Source organism: Lepisma saccharinum, chromosome 21, assembly GCF_977018435.1.
Source record: "Lepisma saccharinum chromosome 21, izLepSacc3.1, whole genome shotgun sequence".
In the NCBI taxonomy this organism is placed as follows: domain Eukaryota; kingdom Metazoa; phylum Arthropoda; class Insecta; order Zygentoma; family Lepismatidae; genus Lepisma; species Lepisma saccharinum.
The window spans coordinates 19,586,522-19,605,419 of record NC_139249.1 but is presented as its reverse complement, the minus strand read 5'-3'; the positions used below and the strand labels follow the sequence as shown (position 1 = coordinate 19,605,419).

The window sequence follows — 18,898 nt, the reverse complement described above, 5'->3', positions numbered from 1 at the left end:
ATGGAAGGATACATTTATTGTTTCAATTGTGGACACTGGCCTATGGACAGAAATATCTATATGCAAGAGATATTTTAAGCCCCCCATTATTGTAGTTTCAGTTTACAATATATCGTGTCAATTAAATAACAATTTCCTCTTTAAATTTATTAGTTATCAAATGAAAACCACATAACTTGTATGTTTTTCCTGCTGTACGTTCAGTGGAACCTTGACCTTACATTTTCCCACATATTTTTGTTCCTTGATTTTATATTTTCCAGCTTGGCCTCCAGAAAAATGTAAAATCAAGGACCCACTGTATTATGTAATGTGCTCTGCATGCTTCGCATCACAATCGCAAATGATAACCGTGATGATGTGAAATCTTCCGTGTGTGTTATAAAAAAATATAAAATATTTGGAAGCATTTATTCTAGCATAAACGTTAAAGGAAATGCTTGTCTAAAACAACCTAAGCCAACAGTATCTGACAGCTCAACATGCAGATGTCTATAGACTTTATCTCAGGGAATTTACTGCATTCCTGTAGCTTGTTTCTACACCTTTAAAAAGTGAAATTGTTTCGTTTAATCATTACAGGTTAAATCAATAAATAATGCATTAGTATGATGCTCAACACTTTTACACAAAAATAGTCATACAGAACTGTCCATCACAGATAAAGTATTTCTTGGTCATATTCAAATACAAACATAGACTACTACATTTCTGTGGCAGCTCAGATTTGTTCAACAAGCCTTTTCATCCTTAATATATACATATTTCAACCTCAACTGATACATAAATAACTTTGCTTCAGCATTTTCACATTCATTGGTGTAAACAACAAAAGTATTGTACAATTTTTCTTTCGTTCACAAATAAATTCCATAAATCTATATACATATTTTCTCTTATAAATCTTTTCCAATCTTTTCAACAATGTACATATAATAAAAATTTCAAAGTAAACAAAAAAAATATATATTCATAAAAGCACATCTGATATGAAACATATATACCATTCAACAGCAATATATTATTTTTAGTTCAAATTCACTGCATAGCAATAACATTACGCAACATTTCTAGCATCGTAATTATGCTTCAGTCATAGAAAGCAAACGAAACCCCTCATTGCATGCATGACATCAATCGCCACTTGCACATTCAACAACCAAACCTAATATAACCCAATGTAACAATATATTTTTTGGTTTATAGAAATCTTGGACAAAAAAACATCCTAGTCGATCAAGAATGCTTCCAGCATATGAAAATAGTTTGCAATAAGAGTATCTATCAAATGCAATCTGAAAGTGGCAGTATCCGGATCTTAAACTTTCAAATACCAATAACATGTGATATGTTGGGATTTGTTCTTAAAACTAGATTCTACTTTCAACTATGAAACTAACTAGTATTAAGTAACTGAGCTGAGATTTTAAAAATGTTCCAAATAAATTACTGACAAAAAACCAACAATATATAATATCCTACTTTCTTTCAATATTAAGTTATTCCATACAAATCGCTCGATCTCATAAAAATGGCATCTTTTTTCTTACTCATCTCTGTGCAACCTTGACCAGGAGCTAACAGCTGTAACTAGACATATAATGCTCTAACTTCACATATACATATCTATATATAAATGTATAATTAAAGCTTGTTAATCTAATTTTTACCACAAAGAAGTGACATTTGTAATAAATATTAATGCAAATTTTTCATTGTGCAATGCATATGATCTTGCCAAAGAATATGGTGAATGAACTTTTCGTTTATATTCATGTGTGAACTACTTTTCCCCAGTTTGAATCATGTGTATATAAAACTTTTTTTTTGTTTTTTCCCCATTTTTTTACTTCTAAATTCTGAACCATTTTTGAAAAGCTGATCAAGTCCATATGTGCAATTTCCGCAGCAACAGGGCCACAACACAACATTCTAGCACAATTATCAGCCTGACAGGACCAGCAAGAGTGTAGTTCAGGCTGGTACACTTCGTATGCACTGCCCAGACTACATTTACAAATATACCACAATTACTATTACTGCAGATAAGTCACAGAATGAAAATATTCCTTTTAAAGAAGAACCAGTTTTTGGAAGAATCACCATCTGAATGAAAAATAAAAGAAAAGTTCCTACAAAAATTAGCAGCATACTTACTAGTTACTCTTTCAGTCTCACCTCAAACTTATCTATTCTGTATTATTGCACAGGGAAGACAAAAAACTACAATTCTCTACAAATCACTTATTGTCATGGAATGTCAACAAAAAATAGTGGAATCTCAAAAATCTACAATGCATAACAAGAACACAAAAATGTAATAAAAAAATAGGAGATTCTACCAGTGCAAAATAATTCGATGAAAAATAGCGTATTCCGTCCTAGAAACAACACTCTGTTTGGCCCCATCAGGCAGCACAGCACCACAGATTCATTGTTCAGGCAAGGAGCAGTTCTGTTGTGTAATTCTTCGTCACCATTTGAACCAAGCTACCGTTCGGTGGTCTGTCCTCCCCTCGGCTCCAGCGGAGAAATAATCTGGAAAACAATGTCTGCTTAGCTTCTTGACATTTAAAAAAATATTAACGAAGACACTAATATTAACAGGGTGGCTACTCCCCGGGAATTCTGGTAATAATTGGGTCTGGGAATTATGCATGCATTTTTCTTTGTAGACATGAAAAATTGCTACTTCTATAAATCCAAATCCAATTGAATTTATACCTACACATGTAAATGCACTGATGCAAGTTGTTTTACAGTTTAGCTTTTATTTTTATCGAGAAAGGAAAGAAAGCTCCATGGAAAATAAAACAGAATTCTCTCAATTAGTTTACTTTGCAGAACAATGTGGCAGACAAGATATCTTGAAACTGATTAGGTAAATCTGATTTGAAATTCCTATACAATTAACAATTTTCAGAGATGAATATAACCCGTTACATTTGAGACTTGCGTTTGTAGATGAATTTCAAGTCTGAGTAGTGAAATGGCAAATGTAAACTTTGCACCTTAAATTAAATATTTTAAATATACATATATTAGGGATGGGCTGATATGAAATTTTGGCCGATACCGATAAAGTACCGATATAAAATTTACCGATAACCGATATTCTACCGATCAGATATAAAATTAGAAATAGTCCATGAAGAACCTGAAATGTTCATTGATCTTAATAAATGTGTGTTTCGAGGTGACTGCAGTGCAAAAGAAGTTGAATATTTAGACAATTACTTTTCTAAAAAGTAGGGCATCAAGATTATCTATTAAAATTACAACCAAATGGCAGAATTTTGCACTAAATTATAAGATATTTATCGATATATCGGATCGGTAAAATAATCGGTAATTTTACCGATAAACCGATATGCCTATATCGGATGATACCGATACAGTACAGATTAATCGGACCCATCCCTAATAAACTCCTCACAAAAAGTCTGGAATATTCCATTTGTCGGGGAGAGAGGACATGGGCAGGGCACAGTGCGGGTGGAATGTAGTTGGAAACATGAGAAAAGAATGCACCATGTGATGTACGTGCATATCCGGGCAACAGCTAGCGCCATCTACAATGTGGTACAACCTATCAGTAACGGCCGAGTTTACCTGGCCGTCACGCAGCATGTCAAATCCAGTGTCTCGAAGCAGTGCAAGCGTTAAATGGATATCTGGCGTTAACGATGGTGATAACGCAGTTTGATCGCACCAGGATTGTGACATTGTTGCAACAAGGGCGTACACAGGCAGAGGTTGCACGTGTGGTCGGGGTCACCCAAGGAGCGGTATCCAAAACATGGAAACGATTCAGGAACACGAACAATGTATCAGACACGCCGAGAAGTGGTCGTCCAAGAGTGACAACATGCCTTCAGGATGCATACATTACTGTGACTGCACGCCGATGGCCAAAAGCGACTGCCCGGGAGTTGCAAAAGGACTTGTTGCAAGCATCCGGTGCTCGTATCGTGACCCAGACTGTGCGTAATCGTTTGCATAGTGTCGAACTAAGGTCATATAGGCCGCTGAGACGTGTGCCACTGCGACCTCACCATCGGCGGAACAGACGAATATGGGCTGATGAACATCGTAGGTGGGATGTGCAACAATGGCGGAATGTGATGTTTTCCGATGAAACAAGGATCTGTTTGCAGCCTGATACGCGACAACATGTTTGGCGACATGGCCAACGCCACGGGAGGCAGCAGCATGTGCAAGAAGTCCATCCCTTTGGTGGTGGTGGAATCTTGTTTTGGGCAGGTATCATGTACGGGCGACGGACACCTCTCATTCCACTGCAAGGGCAGTTGACGTCTCGACGCTATGTGGATGAAGTGCTACGGCTTTTCGTGCTTCCATTTTGCTACCAGTATGGTGCCGATTTTGTCTTTGTGGACGATAACGCACGTCCACATCGTGGAGCACCAGTGACCAATTTCCTGCAGGATGCTGACGTTCGTCGTATGGATTGGCCAGCACTCTCCCCGGACATGAATTGCATTGAGCATGTGTGGGCGATGTTGAAGCAAGCCATTTCACATCGTCCACAGCCTCCGCAATCACTGCCAGACCTCATCCAGGCTGCCCAGGTTGAATGGGACCGTCTCCCACAGGATGCCATCGATGCACTCATCTCTGGGATGCCACAACGTGTGCGGGAACTGCACAGTGCAAGAGGAGGCCATACACATTATTGAGGGACTCACTTTATGTGTGTCACACACTGTGGCCGTATTGCACAGTTCATAGGGAAGACATTTTTTTCCTTCCCTTGATTTTGGTTGTTTTTCGTTCACTATATTTGGTTGCTTTGGTGAACTTTGCAAGCTGGCATCGTCACTTGTCCTCTATTTTTGCACTTGTCCTATCACAGGGTGTATCATTTTTGCCACAATAAATGTCTCTGTTCCTATTTCTTCACTTTCTTCTTATATTCCAAACTTTTTGTGAGGAGTTTATATATATATATATATACAGGAAAACCTCGTTAATACAAAGTTCAAGGGACCAAAAAATGTCAACTTCGTATTAAACGACTTCGAGTTATCCAAACTTTTCAAGATGGCACCTGTTTTCAGGTGTAAATAAAGTAGAGTATAAATTACCCCCACAAAGGATGTTTTATACTTGGTGGTAGCTCAGAAAATAAGCTTTATATGTACTACATAATAATACTGTACGTTTTAAAGAAAGTGTAAAAAATGTTACACAAAATGAGAACACGGAGCTTAACGCGGACACAAAGATTCCAAGGAGACAGTTAACACCATTTATCCTGCCTAGTTATACAACTGGTTATGCATGTCGTGGCAAAAAGTCTTATAAAAAACTGTATTTTCTTTTAATTATGCAAAGTCGTTGCTCTTCCACAAAATGCTTACAATTTTAGTTCATAAGAAACCCTTTGGTGACATTGTTTACACAAGAGGATAGTCTCCTCATGGTGCACATAGCAAGAGGTGACTCATTGAATAGGTATGAAGTCATTCACTGTTGATCGGCATAGCAACAGCTTTACGACCTAGAATAAAGCCATTTCTTGAACCTGAATTGTACTGCGCATTATATATGTGATATAATTGTTAATCACTTCTCCCCATCGAAAACCAGGGTGCACATTATACACGCGTAAATACGGTAATTCTTGCACCAGAGTGGCATTCGTAAAGAAGGCTCAACTGGTAACCGCATGAATAATAACTATGCAATACATTATATATATTATATACAATATATAGCTGACTCTACCATATCACCACAAATTTTAAAATTCAGCTAGCGACATTGAAAAAAATATATATAATCAGTGCTCGAAAAATATTTTTCAGAGCTAGGTGCCAGGTAACCACCTACTAGCAATTGTGCATGCTATAAGAAGCTGAGCATCACCGTATTCAATACATCGCTAAATCATGTGAGAAAGTGGGAAATGGGGGTTGAGGGACAAAGAGTAAGAAATTGTTACTGAATCTATGGAATGTTCACAATGTTGATAAAAAATCATTTACTAACTTATGCTGTACTGCAATTTGAACTTAGTTTTCAAAATTTCGTACATGCAAACTTAAAAAACTGCAATATTACAGCAAAAGATCATTGTCACCAAATGTTTAGTCGCCATGGCGACCTGGATTTTTCGAGCCCTGTATATAATGGCATGTTTTTTATTCTGACTGAATGATAGACATAAATACACTATACTTGTTATTAAAAAAAGGATTGGAAATTTCCATACACTAACTCGAAATATTAAAAATTCAGGAGCCATGGCAACTGGGTTGTATGTGCTGTGGTTTTGGCAGGAATAGAGATGAAGTAAGGATGCCTATTCATGTCATTTTATGCATGTCAAGAATTCTGAATAACAAATGTAAACATAACAGCAATAAAAAGACATGTGCCCTGTTGATACTTACTCTGCAACAAATTCGAGTGGAGTCCAAGTGGAGAAGTCTGCATTCGGCATCCATTTCCTGTTCATTGGTGTATCTAGTGTCACAGGCAGAATAGCCACTGATAATGAGTTAGGGGGCAACCCACTCTTATCAGCTGCTAGTGATTTTGTTAGTTGATGTACAGCTGCTTTAGCCATACCATAGCCAATCATACCTGAAAAAATGGATATGTTATTGTATGAAAAACGGTTGATAAAGTAGAAAAGAGGTAAACCATTCTGACAAGAGTTTCGCTGTTATTTTTTATTATTATTAAGGCAGTGTCTACGTATCAATATTGAGTCTTACAGGCACATAGGCATAACTTGGCAGCGAAAATATCCCCTTCTCCAAATTTCTAGGTTTATTAAAATGTACGTTAACGCTATTTTTTTTTAACCTGGAAGCCTGAGGTTCATATTCATAGAGTTGGCCACAGTTACCCATTTTACTTGAGGCTGGGTGAAACCCAAAATGGCTCTATGCTGGAACATGGCCAGAAAAATTCTCACCTGAGATCAAAACCTTGGGTCTTCTGCATGGCAGTCAGACACCCTACCAAGTAGACCTACAGCACACAGGAAACAGTAAAATTTCATCATTTCGCATGTTTCCCACCCACATTGTCAAATATTGTGTGCGATTCTTTTCCTTTTTCTGTGTGTTGCTGATTATCAGTACATAAGAGCATGCAATATCTGAAACGTTATTCACTGTAGTGCATAATGATATCAGAATAAATTTCTACACAAACCTGGTGTAGGTCCTAGGGCTGGCTTAGCACCAGGTAAAGTTATTAATCCACCTTCCTTCAAGTGTTTGGCTGCAATAGATGCTGCAATGGCTGAACTCCACACACTCTGCCGCCACATGAGGTCAGCATTCTTTATGAGATCTTAAATGAGAAGTACATCTCACATAATTATAATTCAATTGCATTGACGTTTTATCAGGGACAAAGCATCATTAAGCACCTCTCTGAAGGTACTTCATGAAATCTGAGTTTGTTGCAGTATGACACACCTTAATTTATGAATGCATAAGCTTGTGCACTAAGCTTCAGCATACATTTAGACCAACTACCTCTCTACAGCTGTTATAACTTTGATTCAAACTACAAATAAATGCCTGATGAAGGGAGCATGTGTTCGAAAAATGTCTCAAGGAAAATTGTGTTTTATGCTTGATACAGCTATAAATTACAAGAGAAATAATGAAATCACTATTTAATTCACCACAAATTATATAATTATAATTAAAACTATTTCCTCATATCCAACTAATTAAACACTGAACAATATATTTTGTGTTGTGAAGGAATTGAAAAGTACTGAAACATGGACATTTGAAAGTATTTTGGGTGTATGGCAATTGAAAAGTACATAACAAAGGCCCTGAAAGCATGGTGAACCAGTTCAAGCTTAACGTAAGAAAATTAATTGTGAACATGCTCCTTTAGTAAATGTTACATTTTCTTGCAGCATTATCTCATAATTGCAAAGTATGCATTGCAATTACCTGTCCAAAAATTACTTCGTCTGTTGTTAGCATAGTAACTGAAATAGACTGAGGGAAACTCTACAGGTGAAAGAAAAAGGCAGCAGAGACTGCTTCAATTTATAAGAAAAAAAGAACAGAATAGCTTTCCAAGCTCATTAAATTTTCTGTACATAATTACCAACCCTGCTTTTTTTTACACTTAAAAATAAACAATTTAGCCAACAAATATTAAAAAAAAAAAATACAAAATGGTGCCAGAGATTTTGATAGTAAAAGTCAATAAAAAATTAGCAAAGAAAGTCTTTACCTCTTGATGCTGCATTGCCACCGGCCCAACCACCAGCTACACATATCACAGCATCCACTTTCTCTCCTTTCAGAAGATCACCTACCAACTGCAAGACATTTGCTTCCTACAAGAGAAGAGTTACAAATAATACCTTGCTTTGTTTGTCATAGATTTGGCTATAAGATCATGCTCCTAAAAAACTCACATATGCTGTTAAATAAAAGAAAATATTAAAAAAATACCACTTGTGTGCACTTAGATATCTTGCCTTCCCCACCTCCCTTGTATCCCCTCGAGAAAGTGAAATATTTTGCATCGTTTATAAAGATTACGTTGGTTATGAACATTTTGTTTTTTTTTTGCTCGCGGTGATGTTATTGCTAAGTAAAGTACGTCTATTACCTCGCCGTGAAGCAGAACAGGCCAAAGGCTTCACGCAAGTAAATATAGCAACCAGTATAACAATCCACAATGGCAGCCATAACTTTACGTCGTTAGGTTCGGGGCTGATAGCAATTTCCGATGTGTTCTTTCACTATTTTAGTGTGCATACAAGTGACTTTTTCTAATAAAAAGCAGCGAAGATACTCCAAGATGGCAGATTCTTACTTAGGCAGGACATACTTTGGGATCAAATATCTCCATTACTTGTTTTCAGTATGCTGAAACAAATTTCATATTGCGTAAAACATCGAATTCTGTCAATTAAAACAAAGTTTAAGGCAATTCTCAAGGGAGGACAGTGGGTCAATGGCCCCCAATTAGGTTTTATAAGCAATAACAACATATTAGCCTACTAATGACCACACTTGAAAGCTCATGTATCAATAAAATATATCGGATTCCAAAGTCACCTTCAAAATTATGTCACATGCTGGAATACTGTAAACCCCAGCAGGCAACACATTTAAAATAGGCCACTCCATGTCAGTTCAACCAGATTTTGATGAAACTTGGTACATTTAATGCTTCCATGGTAGTGAGAAACACAAAGTTTCAGTGATTTATCCTTTCTTCCATTTCAGAGCCTCCAAGTGTGAGCTGAACTGTCTTAGAAAAAATAATTCTTTGCACCTTCCCCTTTCAATGATAATACAAATTTTATTAATTTATTAGTGTACCAAAATATAAAATGTTGGCATATTTTTTTCTGGCATCCTAGTTTCAAAAAGACTGAATAATTTATAATTTATTTTTCTGTGGAAAAGGACAACAACGACTTTCAACATAGGAGTTACTTCATTTTTGGACTTTGAAATTTAACTTCGACCTGCAATTCAGTGCCTGGACTCGGTAAAAAGAGGTAGAGTCCAACACAGATATATCTGCCGTCTGATGCGCGACACAACTCAAGAAGCAATGGAGCAGATAGAAAAATCGCTGGAGTGCGCCGATGCACAGCTGTTACGTACAACAAGAAAATTAGAGAATTTAGGTCTACCTAACGTTGAGTTTTAAACGTCATGCATTATACTAGGACTATTAATATATACTAACAAGTGGCTTTGTATGTAGCTACATACATATGGACTAAAAATTCGCAAAATATGGACTAACACATACGTAAAATTACAAAAAATGCTGCAAAGAAGACTTCTTCATACGATTCTTTATTTGAGTGATTTCAAACAAAATAAACACTTTATTATTTTCCATTGCATTAATGTACTGGTGGCGTTCTAACTGTTCACTCCCAAAACCAGTCTACACTGGTACGGAACTGCAACAACAGATAATACACGACCGACACTACCACTGCTTTGAGAACTAATCATAGGCACCGACTCCATGGGGCTTGGGGAAGGGAGGGGGGGCTCGAGCCCCCTCTATGTTAATGATGTGGGGGCAGAGCCCCTCAAATAATTTTGCTTAAGAGGAACTAATGTATTATTTTGCTTCTCTGGTAAAGTTTACTCTGAATTGTGCAACATGAACTTAACTTTAAACACACATTTGAAATGTTATAGACCATCAAATTTAGGGGGCTGAGACCGCTAAACTATCAACTTTGGAGGGAGGGGGGGGCTATGAACGGAGACAGCAAAACACATGACTTATTACTATATACAAGTATATAATTATAAGTATATATATAAGTATATAATTATGAGTATTGTTAAAATTTTTACTAAAAAGAGTTTCAAAATAACGAGGTGATATGACAATTATACCAGTATTTTGTTTAGTGAATTCTGAACAATTTGAGGTCGTAAACATGACTTTCAGGCAATATTGACATGTATAATATCAAGTTATCCTCGAAATCTCTTCTCTAGTTCAAAGAATAAGGGGAAAATAATTCTAAAGTCTTTTAGTTTATTTAACACTGGCTTGCAGTAAAGTACGCAAGGAAAGCTTATGAAAACTCAGTATTGCGAAAGCGGGAACGGCTATGATCAAAGGCATTATTGCTAAAGAATGGCATGCTGTGTGTTTATTTATTATTGCAAAATTAAATTTAAAAAGTAAAATATTGTAGCAAGAACAAAAAAAGTACAACTATTTGCCTGAGATTTGCGTTAGCATTTATGTAAATAAATAAAACTGTTAAATATTGTAAATATTCGCTATTTTTATGGGTACGTCAACACTAAGGTTCTTTGCACCCGTCACATGTCCTTTCTTTACAAGTCTGTTGCGGACATTAAAACACACCCATGCCCTCGCCGGGACTCGAACCCGAAACCTCCGGATCAAAGCGATTTGAGCGACCACCCAACACGCTCGGCTACAGAGGCCGGCATAAAACTGTTATGTTGGCCTCTTAATGTAAATACATAGCCTACTTTTAAATAAAAATGTAAATTGTTATCTAAAAAACAAATGAGCAGACACACGTTTTTCATGTTACATTTCATTTGCATGAGGAATATAATAGCTGCTTAAAAACTGCTATACGAAGACGTAATTTTTATTTTTAAAAAAGGGAGGGAGTGAGTCATCCATTCATTTATTTCAGTGATCAGAGCCCCCCCCCCCCCAATAGTTTTGACAAGTCGGTGCTCCTGGAACTAATAACATGTGAATGTGTTAAACCTCGACAATTGGACCACAACACTCCTCCTCAAGCAGTATTATTGCCTCTCTGTGATCGGCGACAGTCTGTTGCCTTTGTTGTACATTTACAAAGGATGCCGGCTTCCACAACAATAACAAGTACATATACTGTCACTAGACGATAAGCTGAGAGTCTTTTTTTTTTATTGCTATGAATTTGTCACCCATCAAAGCATGGCAATTTTAACACAGAAAACAATATGCATCACATTAAGCAGTAAAAATGACAGCCTCCTCTATGCAATTTCTACAAGAACACGTACCGGAGGCAAGAGTTGAAATGCTCATGGAGCCACATAATTTATTTCTTTTGAACAATTCCAAAATTATGAAATATGAACAATTTGTGAATCTCCCGAGATTGGCTATGCAAGGTTTTTTATGTCAACTTTGACAGAACTGGAGGCATTATGGAATTTAATGTTCATTAACAAACACACACTTTCACATACACACGCGCAATTAACACACACAATGTCAAACCTGTCAAATACTTAGTATGAAATAAAAATATGGTGCTTCGAATCCAACAAAACTCACCGTCACTTTAACTGCTTTTCTCCTTCAGTGACACAAATAGTGCTTCATTATTACAGTTCGCAACACTAGTTACTAGCTAGCCAATGAACATGCACTGCATAAAAGAAGCAACCACTTCGTTATGCTATATTGCCACATTACCGTCCCTGCCGAACGGTGTGAACCGCGAGCTGGAGCGCTATTCAATTGTTTTCAATGATGTTCGCGCGAGTGTGTCCAGGAATGGAATGAAAATATGGCAACAATGACGAAGGTTGGCGAGGAGCGTAGAACACGTGATGGTAAGAGAGAGGGAGACGAAACGAAAATTGGTATGTGCGCAACGGCAAAGATATGTGTGATGCACTCTAAGTTACCTTATTAGGTTTAATTTTAGCCTTAATTTTTGGTATCTTCATGTGTCAATGCAGAAAACAGTGAGAAATAGTGTTGGGGCAGGTGACTCCGGCCAATTTCTAACATGCCTTTAAAAGGGATTCTATAGATAAAGGCAGGTACCGGAGCATAGTGGAGTAGAGGCGGGGCCATGGTAGCGAGCGGAAGGTCAATTACCCCAGGGGTGAAGCCCAGAATCTGTGGGAAATTTGGACTCAACAATTTCAAACTACAATATCTCAACTTCAAACGGCTGTATATTCGTAAATACTTGTTTCCACGCTCCAAATTTTTGTTCCTCATAATTAGCATCACATAATCTTCTTAAAAAAAAGAAACTTCCGAAACCGACGGTGTAGAGTAGGACACAGGACCCACCTTACTACTTTCAGTAATATTTCCGTATCCAGAAAATGGATTTCTTAAAATTTACAGGAGAAAATACTTACCGAATGCAGTTTCTTTAGACTTGTGGAAGTTCGGGAACCGTTTTCTAGCATCGTTCATTGAATTTTGCCGGTAAATCATGTATTTTTTGATATAAATTGGTGACCGATGCACGAAAGCTCTTGCATCCATTTACTTCCAGGTGGATGTAGCCTGTGTGTGATGACATACACCAGGTCAGTGTTTCCAAACATGCGTTTAGGTTACTGGTCACATGTTTCAATACGTACGTTCATTAGAACGTGCTGAACATATTTAAAATGATTTTTTTTTTATGCGAGCAGGTACTATGCATTACATGTAGTTGAAATTTCGTTATGATGAAGTTGAAAAGAGAATATATGTTACCGTAACATGGATTAATTTTTTTCTTTTTAATATGTAATACCAATTTCAACTATGTTAGCCTAACCTAACCTAGCCATGCATGTTTTGTGATGATGTATCATGATTGTTTGTGATTTTGCATTTCTATTATGCCTTTAACAGGGACTCTATAGAGAAAGTCGGGTAGCCGGAGCGGAGGCGGGGCTGCGGTAGGTCAATTACCCCAGGGGCGGAGCCCGGAATCTGTAGGAAATTTGAACCAAAAATAATTTTGGACTTCAAATTCCCAACCGATTCCAGGCTCTGCCCCTGGGGTAATTTACCTCCCGGCCGCTGCCTCGCTTTTCTCTATAGTCAGTGTTAAAGGCAAGTTAGAAATTGGCCGGCGGCACCTGGCTCCAAACTTCAACTGCCCATTCAATATTAGGAGACCAAAATTAGTAAGTATAATGAATTTCACATTGACAACATTTCTCTTCACCGGTAAATAATGAGCAATTGTGCCGATCGCAGACCACTCGATTTCACTTATCATGCACTTTCTAAGCGTGGTGGGGTGGAAACATTGCATAACGACTACGGTGGTGAAACTGTGACCGCCATTTCGCGTGTTACGGAAGGGAAGAAACAACGAAGAAAACTTACTCTATATGTCGCAAATAAAGCTTATTTCAGAGAAATAAGCGAAATGCCACTTTCAACAATGTTTCTCAATGCAGATACGTAAGTACGAATATTGAAATTGACACAAGTAGCTAGTTTCAGCACTTTTCCGGATACGGAAAATTTACCCTAGTTTCTACAACATGTACATAGTAACACAAGACAAAATTATAGACATTATATAACTATGAATGAAAGACCCTCACCTGTTCAACCCAACTCTCTTGGTGTTTTACCAGAACATTTGCATCTGCTTGGTCATTTGCTACGAGGTCTATCGATCCAACCCACTGTACAGAGAAACAAAGATTTGCATATTAATAAAGTTTATTCAACATCGTTGAAAATGAAAAATAAAATAAAAAGATTTTAATGCAAATTAACTCCCTAAAAGAAACCCGCAAGGAGCAAAAAAAAAGTGAAATCATGTTCTTAGTTTCCTAAGTTGATTTCCTTCACCTTTTCATGTCAGTGGGAACCCTACTTGTCATTGTGCCTGTATTCTATCGTAAATATAGATATATATATTGTGAATAATACTCATTAATATGGCATATAACACTTAAGACTTTTCAAAATCGTACTTCAAAAAAGAAAGTTGTTCCACGGTTCAATAACTCCGGTACGTAAGCAATATCAATTACAAGCCCTGAGTACCAGCAAACTCTGTACACAATTCATCGTGAATTCTACAGAATCTTTAAAAATTCTTGTCATTTAAGAAGTTAAATGTATATAACCCCGTAAATTAGAAAAATATACTGTGTGAGTGACAACCACTGCGGTTAAAACCAAAACCCTCGCCACCTTGTCTTGACAGTAAAATTTTCGATAAAAATCAATCACATTTTTGTGCACACAATATCTAATTCTATTATTTCTCCAGTTAGGATTACCATACCCATTGATTTGTTTTGAAATGAGCCACACATGCTGCTCCTAAAGCACCTCGTCCGCCATAAATGAACACACGACCCATTACGGCAGCCATTGCTCCCTCGATGTGCTTGGAGAATGCTGGGAACCGAATCCTGTGACGTCATTATGGCCTAGTTGGGTTAGGTTTAGAAATGGAAGGATACTGAAAATTCTCTGTTGCTGGGAATGTTGTGAATGATTCAAGTTTATATCGTACATAAATATTACGAACTGAGGGGTTCCAGAAAACATTGGACTAAAGAAAGAATCCGAGGGTTTGTGTTCTTTCCACAATGTCTCGACATGAAGGTGAGTGCCATCTCGCCAGGTTCCTGTATTTCTTTGGTGTGAGTTGCACAAATGGATGAGAAATATTTGTGAAATTCTATAATTACTTGAAAAGCTGTGGATCTTACGGTGTGGAAGTACGATGCAAAGTATGTGCATAATATACTATAGTAAATAGTGTAGTTAATACGCAAATGAAATAAAGTAATAGTTTTTATTAACAAATTTTAGAATATCTCTAGGCTGATACGTCTGTATGTTATTATAACAAAGATAAATAATTCTATCAATATGTGGTGATTACGGAAATAGTATCTACGTAGTTGTGTTTGCCTAATACCATAATATGTAAAGTTAGAAATAACACTATTGCATATCGACTATGGAGCATGTAGTTCAATCTAGACAACCTAGCCTAGAAGCATTGGTTTAACTTTTCTTTGTTTATACTATTAGTTGAGTTATTTTGATTATACTACATACAAAACGAACTTTTATGCCATATTAAATAATTTCGAAATACTTTAATAAGTATATGAAAGAAAATTATATATAGGCCTAGGGTCTGTATTTCCTGATCATGCAGTGTTGCAGATGTGCTGTCATTATTTGCACACATGTTGTAATCTTAGTATTGATTTGGTATTCTCTTTCCCTGTACATGTTTCTTGTTGATGAAATTCATTTTTCCCTTCTTCAATAGAAGTGCGATGGAATACGTACATTATGGGCCAACAAATTTTGTTGTTTTCTATTTTCTCATTCATGGTGTATTGCCGGATCCATTGCAACCCCCTTCCCCACACAGATATATGAAAAACCATATGAATATATGCGAGCCTGTAGTTTAGATAGTAACATTAGTAAGTATATGTGTAAATATCAATCTTTACTTTCCAGCTAATTTTGAGTTAAATCGAATGATTGGTATTAAGTTGCAAGTCTTATTCTCATGAATGGCTTTCAGTAAGCATCTGTTCAGTTTCCTGTTCTCTTGATTTCTGGGTGATTCTTGCAAGAAGGGACCAAAACCACATAAAACTTCAAGAATAAAAATCTGCAGGTACCATTGACCCTCTGTACCCCCCCCCCCCCCCAAGAAAGTGAAATATTTTGCATGGTTTATGAAGATTTTGTTATGAATGTTTTCAGTTGTTTTTAGTCCACGGAAATGTGTTATTGTGAAGTAAAGTACGCCTCTTACCTTAGCATATTACCTTACCATGAAGCAGAACAGCCTGAATGCTTTGCGTAAGTGAATATAGCACCCAACATGACATTCCACAACAGCAGCTATCATTTTATTAGTTAGGTTAGCATTGCTAGGTTTGTGACTGGTAGTTATTTTCTATGTATTATTTTGCTATCTACAAACATTTTTTATTAAAATTTCGGTAACCACCAAACGTCTCTAATTCCCTTATTTTCGTATTTTTCACATTGATACTTACATATTCTGCATTCGTAAGGATTCTTCTATTTCGCGTTTCGTTTTTTGCAGGCAAATAATCTCAATTTTCGAAATATGGAGTATTTTTATTTTCTTCGCTTTTGCTTGCGTTACACGCGATATGGCGGAGAAATCTTGACTAGCGTAGTCCATGATCAGTGGTTATGCAGTGTTGTGACCTTCTTCATAGCAAAATATCTAGGTACTAGTATGGAGAATACGTAAGTATGAATGTGGAAAATACGAAAATAAGGGAATTAGAGACGTTTGGTGGTTACTGAAATTTTAATGATATGGATAACAACATAGGCCTTTAGCCTAAAAATAAACTTCAGTCTGCTGACGTCAGAACGCAAGGTAGCAAGAGTGTTGTGCGATAAGTGATTGAAATAAAACAAGGCAGTGTCTGCTGCCACGTTCTTTTTCTGCTGGAACCTCAAAAAAGATGCGCGTGGCAGTAGACTCGGTCTTTGTTTTATCGTGATTTCATCATGCTATGTATGCAATTACGTCTGTAACACATACTATAATGTTGTAGCGATTACTTTCACAAAAATGTTTTAAGATTAGGTCCGTCAGCATTCTTCTAATAATAAACCTAAATGCTCTCCTAGTTAGGTTAAGTTCTATTAGCATTAAAATAATATCGTTAAATGCTTTCTAAAGAAAAAGGTTCTAAATTACCTGTACATTCATTCCCACTAACCATAAACTTGCATTTCTCTCGTCTTAATCTGTTCTTAAGATTTGTAACATCCTTTTAGCAGACGAATTACGTGGCAGCAGACTCGGCCATAAAACAAAGCAACTGATTGTGAAACAGGTACACGTCTCATACTCTCACTTAATGTCAAAGAAAAAGTCTGACGAACTTTGCATTTTTTTTCGACCTACTCGGAGCGAATTGACAATATAGAGAAAGGCTCCAATTTTGTTAATTTTCGGTATACTAACAAATTTTGGCATCCTAATCAGGAATCTGTTGTAAAAAACCGGGGGTGACGTCTGGAAATTTTAAAAAAAAAGGCGATTGAATTTTTGGTACTAGTTTACTCTCCTTCCTTCGGACAGATTTCTTCATTTCTACACAAGAAACTACTTACCGTAATAAGTTCCTGTAGTATTGTCTAACATTGAGAAGGTGTTTTGTGTGAAATTCAGGTAAGTTTTCCGTATCCTGGAAACGGCTTTCTTCAAATTTAAAAGTTTGGGGCTGATTTGGGGGTTGGTGACTCCGGCCAATTTCTAACATGCCCTTAACAGGGAGTCTATAGAGAAAGCCTGAGGGGAGCGGAGGTGGGGCCGCGTTAGTGGTTGAGGGCGGTAGGTCATGTTCCGCGAAGCAAATAGGTAAGTACGAATGTCAAAAATTGACGAAACTCAGAAGTTATAGGTGTCGGAAGGATAGTAAACATTTACCAATATCTACTTTCGTGTTACTGATTTTGTATTTTTTTCCAAATAAATAGCCCCACGAACCATTCACGGATAGCCCCACGAACCATTCATAAATAGCCCCACAAACCATTCATGGCAAGGTTAGGTTCTGTTAGGTTAGGCAAACATAGTTAAATTTGTTTTTTAAAATTATATTTTTTTCCGGGTTCGAAAACCCATTCATGTATAGCCCCACGAATCATTCACGGATAGCCCCACGAACCATTCACGGATAGCCCCACGAACCATTCACGCAAAGGTTTCAATAGTGAAAAAGATAGCCCCACGAACCATTGGCGCTAGCCCCACGAACCATTGGCGCGTGGATAGGTTAGTAGGGCCACGCAAAGGTTTCAATAGTGAAAAAGATAGCCCCACGAACCATTGGCGCTAGCCCCACAAACCATTGGCGCTAGCCCCACGAACCATTGGCGCGTGGATAGGTTAGTAGGGCCACGCAAAGGTTTCAATAGTGAAAAAGATAGCCCCACGAACCATTGGCGCTAGCCCCACGAACCATTGGCATGTGGATAGGTTAGTAGGGCCACGCAAAGGTTTCAATAGTGAAAAAGATAGCCCCACGAACCATTGGCGCTAGCCCCACGAACCATTGGCGCGTGGATAGGTTAGTAGGGCCACGCAAAGGTTTCAATAGTGAAAAAGATAGCCCCACGAACCATTGGCGCTACCCCACAAACCATTGGCGCGTGGATAGGTTAGTAGGGCCACGCAAAGTTTTCAATAGTGAAAAATATAGCCCCACGAACCATTGGCGCTAGCCCACGTACCATTCACGGAGAGCCCCACGAACCATTCACGGATAGCCCCACGAACCATTCACGGATAGCCCCACGAACCATTCATACATAGCCCCACGAACCATTCACGGATAGCCCCACGAACCATTCATACATAGCCCCACGAACCATTCACGGCAAGGTTAGGTTAGGTTCTGTTAGGATAGGCAAACATAGTTAAAATTGTGTTTTTAAAATTAGAAAAATTGAAGATAAGTTATTTCAATATAACATATAAGCTGGGGTTTTCCATTTGTTATTTCACATTACAAAAAATAAATATCATTGATTTCAATATTACATAAATTTTGGGTTTTGGCATTTAGTATTTAAAGTTAGAAAAAATAAATATCATTTATTTCAATACAACATA

The 18,898-nt window shown here is 37.3% G+C and overlaps 2 protein-coding genes across 3 annotated transcripts in view; one reads left to right on the top strand and one right to left on the bottom strand.

Moving 5' to 3' along the window:
• Positions 1–607: 607 nt before the first annotated feature.
• On the bottom strand, positions 608–14,663 carry Dhpr (dihydropteridine reductase). The gene is made up of 6 exons (XM_083143004.1): positions 14,537–14,663; positions 13,842–13,925; positions 8,245–8,350; positions 7,192–7,332; positions 6,420–6,612; positions 608–2,538 (listed from the first exon to the last, which is right to left on the bottom strand). Exons 1-6 carry the CDS (start codon positions 14,624–14,626, stop codon positions 2,439–2,441), a joined length of 714 nt encoding a protein of 237 aa, XP_082999130.1. The 5' UTR covers positions 14,627–14,663; the 3' UTR covers positions 608–2,438.
• Positions 14,652–18,898, top strand: part of LOC146004287 (E3 ubiquitin-protein ligase KCMF1-like) — a 71,318-nt gene continuing 67,071 nt past the window's right edge. The window contains exon 1 of one of the 2 annotated variants that reach the window (XM_083143000.1): positions 14,652–14,862. In XM_083143000.1, coding sequence (XP_082999126.1) covers positions 14,847–14,862 — 16 coding nt within the window. In that variant the 5' untranslated portion in view covers positions 14,652–14,846. Of the gene's footprint in view, positions 14,991–18,898 lie in introns of both variants that reach the window. The other variant, XM_083143003.1, reaches the window with a different exon arrangement.